The 10,864-nt window shown below is 42.9% G+C and overlaps 1 protein-coding gene across 2 annotated transcripts in view; it reads right to left on the bottom strand.

The window, feature by feature from the left end:
- The window catches only part of COL5A1 (collagen type V alpha 1 chain), a 295,334-nt gene that overhangs the window by 45,670 nt on the left and 238,800 nt on the right, over positions 1-10,864 (bottom strand). For both annotated transcript variants that reach the window (XM_019510780.1, XM_019510779.1), the window contains exons 33-37: positions 6,698-6,742; positions 5,582-5,635; positions 3,846-3,890; positions 2,843-2,896; positions 2,180-2,233 (exon numbers count right to left, since the gene is read on the bottom strand). In XM_019510780.1, the coding sequence (XP_019366325.1) occupies positions 2,180-2,233; positions 2,843-2,896; positions 3,846-3,890; positions 5,582-5,635; positions 6,698-6,742 (252 nt within the window). The remainder of the gene's footprint in view (positions 1-2,179; positions 2,234-2,842; positions 2,897-3,845; positions 3,891-5,581; positions 5,636-6,697; positions 6,743-10,864) is intronic.

Genomic DNA, 10,864 nt, shown 5'->3' with positions numbered 1-10,864 from the left:
GTGTGTGTGTGTGTGTGTGTGTGTGTGTGTGTGTGTGTGTGTGTGTGTGTGGATAGTGGTGTTCACAGCGAATATTTATCCTCAAGGGTTTGTTCTAATCAAAGGTGGATTGAAATGCTTTCCTGAAAGTAATTGCCTAACAGGCAAATCATTAATGAAATAAATGAAGAAAATTATTGCAAAATCCTTTTTAGAACAGAATAGTTGAAAGTCAATTCTTACTCTATTACCGCGCCAGACTTAGAGTTTGGTTCTGCACTTTATCTGCAGCAGCTGACAACCCCAGAAGAAAGCAAAGCAAAAATTTCAGCCTTTAATTTTGAATTTAGGTGTCCCTGGCATCACTGATCATTCCAAGGAGGAAACTAAATGCCACATTCAGACACTGGCAGGTCAAAACCTTTCAATTCACCTTTACCTTAATCCTGATCTAAGAATGTAGCTTTCGTACTCTAAAATATGGTGTCATTGTAAAGCAAGTCTTATGGAGCCTAAGCAAATATATGGCACTGCATTGAACACTGTTTGCATTGCTTTGCTTAGCAAATGCCAGGCAAGTTAATTATTCTTTTTGGTGATAAATCAAGGGAAAATGCATAATATGCAAAAACTTTTTAATGCTTATCTGCCAGGGACAGTAGTGGAGAAAAAGTGCAAAGCTCACTAGAGAAGGGTTTCATTTCTCCTGTAAGTGAAATACTGAAGGAACAACCAACAGTCTGCTAACATGCAGCATGCAGTATGATGAAAGCATAATAATTATAGCAAATGAGCTGGATCTTAATCAGCTGGGGGGAAAAGCACCCAAAATAAAAAAGCAAAACCAGAAAGTTACTAATTACAGCATGCAAAAATATACATGGGAAGAATGTACATTTTTGCTGTGGAATACCCTTTAAGCAAAATATCTTGGAGACAACAAACACACATCACCAGAGACAGAAGACAGCCATATTGTCATACCTTCTGCATGCCTCATCATTCTCCTTTGGTGAGAAACAATGATTACATCTGTGCAATAAAATCCTTTAAAACTGACAAAGCGATATGCAAACATAGAGAGAAAATATACAACAGGGTAACTAAGCAGCCAGAAGCTACCAAATTTGCAGCCACATTTGGCAGAATGTGTTGGTAGGACTTTGCAAGGCCTGCTCCAGTAGCTTGAGATTAAAAGGCAGCATCAGTGCAGGCACCATTCGTACTGCTGGACTAACGCAGGTAGCAGTTTGCAAGCATGTCGCATACATGGGCACATACAGAAAACCTAGGTTGAAATCACATCTCTAAAAGTACTAGCTGCTACTAGCCTTCCGGTAGCTAGGGCATGCGCTTTACTGCTGCGTGGAAGTTCCTTAGCCAGTCACGTGATATATATTCAGTAGGAAATCACCGATGTTTATACTTAACATTCACAAATAGGCACAGGTATTGAGGGAACTCTGACCAGGGAACTAACCACCGTGGGTTATGCCATTCCAAAAGTAATCAAAGAGAAAGAATGAATCTCACCTATACAGGCCCTTCAAAGAGCTGACCCCAAAGAAACATAATACCATACCCCTCTAAAGGGACAAAGGCTAATACAGGTCCCTTGAGTTATGGAGTCTATGACTTTGGAAGTTCAACTCCATTTTTCCACAAAACCCCCCCAAAATGCCCACATTACATCAGCGGCTGATGTTACTCAACTGATACAGAGTTGACCTTGTTCACTGCTCTGGAGTCAAGGTTAAGATACCCTGAGCAGAAGTCAATACCCACTTATCTGACCCCATAGCTCTTAATGATCCCAATTTCCCGTAGTCCTAAAAACAAGTTAGGTGAATTTAAGACCTGAGTGATCAGCTCCCTCCACCCCAACCTCCCCCCATCTCTCTTTGCTGTTGGATCTACTGTAGGCAGCCCACCAAGACCAGTCTAGTCTACTGAACAGATGGAGAAGGAAACAGAGAGCCGTGGGAGTTGTGGCTTTCCTGGAAATCATCATTAGACTGATCTGTCCCGCTCACAAGTGGGTTGATTCCCGTAGACCTTTCCATGGAGCTGAAGAAACACAAACCGCTGAAGAAAGACAAATGTGGCAACATCTCCTCAGCTACACAGCAGGGTTTAGAAGAACCGACCAGCGAGACAAGACTCAGGACTAATGATCTACCCAAGGTTTTTGGCTACTTACAGTTTCACCTCTCTGTCCGGGGTGACCAGGCAATCCATCCTTCCCAGGTGGACCCTAAAGAAGAAATCAGAAGAAGGATGAACAGATTTCCAATAGCATCCTGTTAACTATTAAAGTGCTGATTGGCATGTGCACAGTGGTACCAAAGCTCTCATACCTAAAAATCAACCTCATCAGGCATTTGGGCCCAGTCCTGGAAAGATGCTGAGTACACTGAACTCCCATTCACTTCAGTGGGATTTAATGGGCCCTAAAAGCCCTGAAGCCTCTCTGTAACGCTGCTCAAGGGATGGAGAGAGAGGGATCGCACTGTCATCAGGGACAAAAAATCACTTCTGAAAGAGGCTTCTGAGGACACCCATCTAGCACATTGCTTCTGTACAGTGATCTGGCATTACACTGTTCCCCCAAAGGAGAGGGCCAAAGGGTCTGAAGCCACTTCAGAATGGATTGTGCATTTCCAGCACCAGCATGCCTGCTTATTTAAAATCCCAAATCATTGTATTACCATTACGGGCATCTCTCAAATGCCCTTCATTGGGTACATGATCACTTGTCAGTGAAAAAGATAACTCTGAGATGCTGCATGTGATGGCAGCTGATGGAAAAAAATGCCTTCTGTATTTCTTCCCCCATGTTCTGGACCTGCAACTCTTAACTTACAGGGGGGCCTTTTGGTCCAGGGAATCCAGTTGGTCCTTGAGGTCCTGGTGGTCCCTAGGATGCGACACAAGCAGAAAACAATGTATTAGAAGACACCACCTTCTACAGCTGCAAACTTAATATGCATGGAAAGTCAGTGTATATACAATGTAATAATACATCTAATTAATTAAGCAATACATATGTTAACAGATAAACCAAAGAAGCATTGGTAACATTATTTGCATATACTTATCATGTAAAGGGATGCCTAGAGAAAGAAGCAGCACTAAGCCCTAGCAACTCCATGTGTTGACAAGTTTTATGTGGTCTCGTACCTACTTCCTTGTCATTAACAAGTCCATTCCCACTATGAAATCTGGGGGCATGCAAGTAACGAATTCAGAAGCAGTTTGCTTAACTGCAGAAAAAATCCATTCAGAAACTTCTAGAAAAAAAAGGGAAAAACAAGATTCTTCTCTTATTCTGACTGTTCACAAAGAACATGCAATTGGGACAAAAGGATGCTAGAGGATTGTTTCCTCCATGACTAGGATTGCCTGACAGAGGAATACGGACGGCCATTTCTCTTTTGCCCATGCATGGGTAATGTTCACCCCAAACACACACAGTGTGTACACTGCTTAACTCCATGCAAAGCCCTGTTTTGATGGTTTGAACAAGACTTAAATGGTGTCTAGGCCTTTTATTGGCTCTGGGCATGGGAGTTAATTTTAGTCCTCACTCATTGCCAGTATTTGTTTGGGGTTTTTTGGATAGAAAACATAGAAAATGAGGGTTGGAAGGGACCTCAAGAAGTCACATCTAATCCAACCCCCTGCTTAAAGCAGGACCAGTCCCAACTACATCATCCCAGGGATGGCACACGTAAAAAAAATTCTCAATTTAAGAAAGGTATCTGCTCCTTAGAGATCCTGGTAGAAACCTAGACCACAAATACTGCTGCTTTTTGTCTGCTAATTGAAGAGCCATTCTGATTGTAGCCGTATCTACATTATCTTACCCTTTCGCCAGGTGGACCAGGGGGACCATCACCACCAGAGTTGCCCTTTTAAGAAGAGAGAAAGCATGGCATTAAAAAAAAAAAAAATCATTTTGGCCACTTTGTACAAACATCCTGAATAGCACGGATGAAAAGGTGATATCACATGGCTTCCATCACCGGTTCCCTCCCCTCATCCCTTTATTAATAATGCTGTTTAGGAGACAATGTCCAGGGACAAACGAGCACCAGACTGCTTCCTCTACCTTTGCCCGAACCCAGACCATTCTCTATACAAATACAGGAAAGATAACATCAATGGGATTTGAATTTCTACGAGATAATAACCTCCTTCTGTGAGATAAATGCGCCAACAAAGGCGAGGTATTTATCAAAAATTCATGCTGACACAAAGCCGAGCCATTTATTTTTAAAAATCAGCCAGTGCTTCTGTGACAATGTTTCATTATAAAAGCTTTCCTTCCATTATGCCAAGCGACTGATGTTCACCTAATCAGTTTATCCAGCAGATTCTGGCACAGCTTCACGGTTTGCCGAGCTGCAATTGACCCGCCGAGTCCCGGTTGGCTTACAAAACAATGCCTATTGTGATCGCCAGCCAACCAGAGCCCATCAGTCTCTGCAGAAAGCAGAGTTGGCTTGAAGCATTATACAGCCGGGAGAATCCGAATCCGCTTCTGGATGCAGCGGGGTGAAATCTGCTCTTTTGTTGAGGGCCCAGCACATGGCCTAAAGGCGGACTTCAATGGGACTTCAATACTAAGTAGGCCTTAGCCTGCCCATGGAAACCCACCGCGGCTGGGAACCGGCATATGATGGAATTGAGTTCCTGCAGGCAAGGCAGCCACTCATCCTCCACTGCAACAGGAGTTAGCAGCATTTTCACAACGCTACTGTTACACCCATTTTACAGTTGTGCATTGGTGATCTTTAGCTGGATGAACTTGAGGCATCTGGCAAAAGATCTCAGTCCTGATTTCACTGCCAGTATGTGTTATGCTACCTAAAGATGGCAAAGTGAAGTCGTTGGTGCTTTTCTCTACTTTCAGGTGAAGATCTAGCAACTTAAACAGCTAACAAATTCCACTTGTTATTCCCCCCCACCCCAAAAAGGTTGCAACAATATTATTTAATGCTTTTGTGAAGCCTTTCCTCAGAAGCTCTGGAAATTGTCTAAGCTCAATTAATTAAAATCTCTGTTTAACCTGGTGAAATAGGAGTGCTATCCTCATCCCCACTTTACAGATGACGAAACGGGCATAGCATAGCAATGTATTCATGGTCACATAGTTGGCAGCCAGGTACAGAGCCAAAGATCCCTGGCTCACACCTTCTCACTGGGAGGCATTTATTTCAGCCACAATCATTAAGTACCCTAGCAGTGCCGTACCTAGACGCCTGGTGGCCCCAGGCAAACTTTGAGTTTCAGGCCCCTGTTCGCCAGAGATAATGATTTTTTTGTTGCGGTAATGATGTCTTTAAATAGTTCATTTTCAACTGATAACACTGCCAGTCCTGTATATGCGCACTATTACATTTTTTTTTTCCCATTTTCAGGCCCCCTTTCTGTGCGGGGCTTGCCCATGCCTGGGTCTTGGTCTGTGCCCTATCTTCCCAAATGGCACCGTTTCCCAGGAGGAAAGAAAGAAAACAGAACATTGAACCAGGCACTTTGCCTACAGCGATTTCTTAATACACCATGTTTTTAATTGCACTCAATGGCTCCTGAACCGTACCTTAGGGCCAGGTTTCCCGGTGCTGCCCCTTGGACCTCTTTCACCACGTGGACCCTAAAGACGACAGAAAGGAAGGAAACCTTGTCAATAAGCAGCTGAACGGAAGACAATGGGGCAGCTCGTGAGTTAAAGCATTTTGGTTGGGTTGTGGTAAACCGATGGTCAACTTTCTTGGCAAACCCTCACTCCAAAAATTTGGGGCTTACATTCAATTTTATTTAAACCACCCAAGGTGAGACAGAGACAAATCTCACTCGCCTTACTTGTGTGAGTTGTCCTGCTCATTCGGTGACATTATCTGTCTGCGCAGTGTGCTGGACTATGTTCATCTCCTTTATCAGACGGATCCAAGGGGGTTGGATTGGGGGTTACCAAACCTTGGTAGCCCAGGCTTGTGTTTTACAAAGACAAGGGTGGTTTGGAGCTGGCTATCGTTTTTTTCTGAGCTACCGAGGTTCACAGGAGACGAAGCAGGGAAGGGAGAGAGAAGGGAAACGAGAAGTTTGAGGCTAAAAAAACTATGTCAGCTCTGGTTTATCTCTTTCAGACAAACCTAGAAAAATCAGGGAGTGAATTCAAAAGTGAGCAAGCAAACATCCCCTGAGGATGCTGCAGGAAATCCTGGTTCCCCTGAATTATATGGCAAAATTCCCCTTGACTTCCCAGAGGCTGTGATTTTATCCACTATGTTCAAAGGAACCATGCTAATTTTCATTGCCAGAGAAGATGGCCACGGCATATGGATTTACACTTGTAGCTAGAGACAGCTACAAACACAAGATTCAGATCCAGCTTTCAAAGCTCCCAAGACCCGAGTGTTTGGCTTTAGCTAGAACACTACAAAACCAGGGGGAGCTTCCAAAATACAGATCCAGATTTGAAACCACCTTGCAGTTTGCAGGTGCTGGGAGCTAAGGTTTTTGGTTTCCCACTTCGGGGAGATTTTCAGACAAACAGATGCCAAAAGATTTCCAATAAAAGATTGGGATGCAAAGATTTCCAACAGAAATGAGGGTGCATACATGTCCCTCGTGCCTTGGAAATTCTTCTTCTTAATTTATAAACAGAAAAAACATGGTTCCGTGGAAAGGATCAGTAGGAAAAATGAATTGTTACCGTTGGACCTCGCTGCCCCCTTGGTCCTGGTTTGCCAGGTGTACCCTAGAAACAAGGAGAAAAAGAAACACGTTATTGAATACACCATGGGCATGGCTGCACTGGAGGACTCATTTGGTGGTTGAGTTTGCACGGGATGAACAGGGCAGCAAGATGCACTGCACAGGAAACAGTTTCAGTAGCTTCTGTTATCCAACTTCCCTTTGATTTTTGCTTGCAATAAAAGGAAAGCAGGGGTTACGCAGATTGCATTTATTTGCCTTTTGTAATGTTGGAACAGGCCACATTTTAATCCACCTGCCTTGATGAAACTTGACATAAGGGATTTGAATGGGCTGACACGACAGCTGGTTTTCTCTCAAATCCAAAACATGGACAATAGTTATTCACAGAGGGGACCGTATTTTTTAAAAATACATTAGCACGAGCCCCCTGTCACGTGCTTTCAAGTGACATCATGAGCAGGAAATTTAAAGATAAATTCAAAGAAGCGCCTATTTCTAGAGCCGGTCAAGAGACCCAGTTTTGGCAAAACAAGTTGAAATTTCAAAACTGTTTTCATTTTTAAATGTTTAAAACAGACAGGCATTCCGCTTTTCAAAATATGCAACATCATTTTTCAAATATGTTTCTTCATATCTCTGTTAATACATACACACATTTCTTTTTTTTTTTTACTAAAAACACCATCAAAATAGTTATACTTATGTATATAATAAAATGAATCATTTCAAATCCCATTTCCATAATGTTTTCAGTAAAACATAACAAGCTGACAGGGTTGACAATTTTTTGTTAAAAATGTCATTCTCCAAAAAGATTATTCATCTGTGAAAAAATGCTGCAACCAAAACATTTCTGCTGGCTCTGGCTATTTCTCTTCCTTCTCTGAGAACCAAAGTCAATTTGAATTCTTTCACTGAAATAACAGAGATTTGGATTGGGAATGTAGATGGGATGATGGGAAAATGTTATTTTGCAGGGAGCATGATGTGCCATATTTTTAGCCAGGAGGGCAGGTAAATGCCCAGCTAATGCACCCAGACTACATCATAGCGAAACTATCTTCCAGGGAGAAAAAGGATAGTTCCTAGCAATTCAGACGACTTGATCTCACACTACCATGACAGTTGGTATGATGCCCGTTGTGGTCACCTGTCCAATTAGGATTGAACTAACCTGTCCTGTGAAGTCATTAGTGGGAATAGCTGTCAGATTCATTATGAATGAGTGGCCTTGCAATGAAACCTGTCTCCTATTAGCAATTTCTTAAACCACACAATTTTCAGCTAAACACAAGAAAATCAAAAGTTAACCAAATGTAAAAAAGCTTAAAGACTTAGGCAGGGGTGGCCAATTATTTCGGGTGGAGGGCCGCTTACTCAGTTTTGGCAAGCCATCGAGAGCCACATGACAGGCAGCCAGGGCCGGATAAATATTCATTTTCTAAATTTTTAGGGGCCCCGCAGGCTGGATAGAATGGCCTGGTGGGCCGCATCCAGCCCGTGGGCCGCATTTTGCCCACCCCTAACTTAGAGTAACTATTTCATTTTTCGGCCGATCTCCCCCTCCTCCATATAACAACATACAGAAAGCTGGTACTTCCACAAAACCAAAGTCAAAAACGGGGGGATGGACTGTATCAGTGAGCAAAGCCGGCCAGTGATTTAGGTGTAGGTTTTCAGCTTTGTGTAGTGAAATATTTAGAAATGACAGCAGCAGAGTTGGAGCCCTAACTTGGGCAATTACTTTATACAACAAAAGCCAATTACACCACCCCACGTCTTTACACATCTTCCTTCATCTTTGCGGACTTTGTGTTAAATAAGTAATTTAAGACATTGTTTTGCAGCACTGACAAAACAGCATGCTTATAAGATCTGACAGATGCACTCCGTTTCCTGTAACGGGAGACTATGATTAATTCTGACAAGGAAAAGACAAAGCTGGTTGCATCCTGTATCTAGCATCATTTTAAGCTCTGTTATCATGTGCCTAGAAGAAAAGTAACAGCCTTGTTCTCGCTCTCTGACAACAGTATCTTGGCTGGTGTCAAGTTATCAACGCAGCAGAAGTAAGTTTTAATATTCTTATTTTGGACCAATAATCTAGTATTATTCCCGAGCCTCTGACAGAGGAAGAAATTAATGCATCACCCATGTTAGAAATACCCATGCTTAAAATTACACACACACGCTGCAGTTTTCTACCCCAAATCCACCTGTATAAATTGTGCCCTTGTTTCCTTTTCCATGTCCTTGTGGCGAAGTATTTAGCAGTCTTCACAAATTTGTTAGGCCATGCCATGAGTATTCTGCTACAGCCGTGAATTTGCAACCTCTGGGCTAGCAACTGTGCACCTTAATACCTGCACCACCCCAGTGCCCTGCCTGTGTGGATTTGGCATTTATTACAAAGCTCTGAATCCAACCTGGATGGTGAAGCCTACCACATTTAGTTATGCCCTGTTCTTCTTGACCTGGGTTCACAGTTGCCTGCAATGCTTTGGGGAAAAAAAATCAATCAATAAATGGAAATTTCCTCCATGGTTTCACTTAAAGAATATTGGGCTAAATTCTGACCTCAGTGGGAGGGTCCAGCTTCATCCCAGCCAACCTCATGCAATCTTTTCTTAAACCAGTCTAGTCCTAAGCAACATTTTGCTGCTATCGCTATCATCTGTGCATTGGGCTTTCTCTTTGCTTAGCACGTCCAATGTGTGATTGACAATTAGCATTGACGACGTCCAGTATGACCAACAGATCCCACATGAGGTCAGAGATCCACCTTGCGCTAGGTGCTGTCTATGCACAGAGTAAGAGACAATAGATGTCCCAAAAACATCGCAATTCAAATCCATTGCAAATTCATATGCAAGTTTAAGCGACTTGCTCAAGGATGCGTCTGAACCCCGATCTACAGAGTCCCCATCCAGTGCCCTAATAAAAATCATCCTCCCAAAATAAGGTCCCAAACTGGAGGATCGAAGGCCCAAACACAGTCAGCCTCCCTCCATCATTGAGAGGGTAGTATGCTTTTCAGCTGTAACACTTAATAAGTCATTTGTTCTGGACATCAGGGAGGGGGTAAGATTTTAAGAGCAGCTGAATGAGGATGGGGGGACAGCGGAAACATAGGGGCAGAGACAGAAATAAAGATATCCTGGGAATACAGGGGAGGCAGAGCTGCCTGCTGATGTCCGTGACTCATTTCTGAGCAACAGCTGATGACTTTTCAATTCTTCCGAGTGAGCCTCCGATTCCTGCCTCCGAGTGTCTCGTCCCATATTGTGAAGAGGGGAGCCGCTCCTTGGCATTTAATTGCTATGGTTCAGCATGCACTTGCTCTCTTCAAAATGCCAGCCTTTCTGTATAATGAGCAGGCCTCCCATTTCTTTAACACAGTCAGTTCAGCGCCGTTCCCAGTAGAGACAGACTTAGCCCCTGTTTGCTAAACTGATTAGTACAATTGCTCATCGTTATTCAGTCATTTTGACCCAGACCTCACCGAAGCGTTGCCCCTCGCTGTAACTCGGAGCCATGCAATCAGACATACAAAACAGAGCTTGGAAGAAGCTATGTTATATAATAAGGACCCTGGCTACTATCAAAACTATCAATATATTTAACATGCTACCTCCAAAGGTATTTAGAAGGCACTTTTTTTTTTTGTCTTTTCTGAAGCTTTGCACTGCCTCGGTGTAGTTTAACAACTAGAAGATGTTTCTCGAGGGCTGGCAATTTACCCTTCTTGGCATGCTCTCGGTGGCCTTGGGATTCAGTTATCTGTAATGGGGGTTAGAAATGCCAGTGTGTTTGCTTTTCACAGGCTTTTTTTAATGACTCCAGGAGCCATTTGGGTAGCTGAAATAATGAGCGTTGGAGAGTTTCTGGATGAGAGCAAAACCAAGAGAAGCCCATGACTCATATTATTTTGGACCCAGAAATAAAACTGCTGGAGGCAAAAGAATAAAATAAAATTAAAAAAAAAAACCCACTGTCTGAAAAACAAGATGATAAAAACACGCTATTTGGATTTATTCCAACCTACCTAAATAACAAGCTGTCCAAATTCAGTGCTTAATAGGGACGGGAATCTGTCATTTTATCTGATATAACCCCCTGTAAGTGCTGCAGGAGCTCTTTACAGAACTACTTAGCATGCAAT

The sequence above is a fragment of the Gavialis gangeticus genome, unplaced genomic scaffold (assembly GCF_001723915.1).
Source record: "Gavialis gangeticus isolate Ggan-Ray unplaced genomic scaffold, GavGan_comp1, whole genome shotgun sequence".
NCBI classification, from domain to species: Eukaryota; Metazoa; Chordata; order Crocodylia; family Gavialidae; genus Gavialis; species Gavialis gangeticus.
The sequence above is the reverse complement of the archived record's forward strand: the minus strand, read 5'-3'. Positions and strand labels throughout refer to the sequence as shown.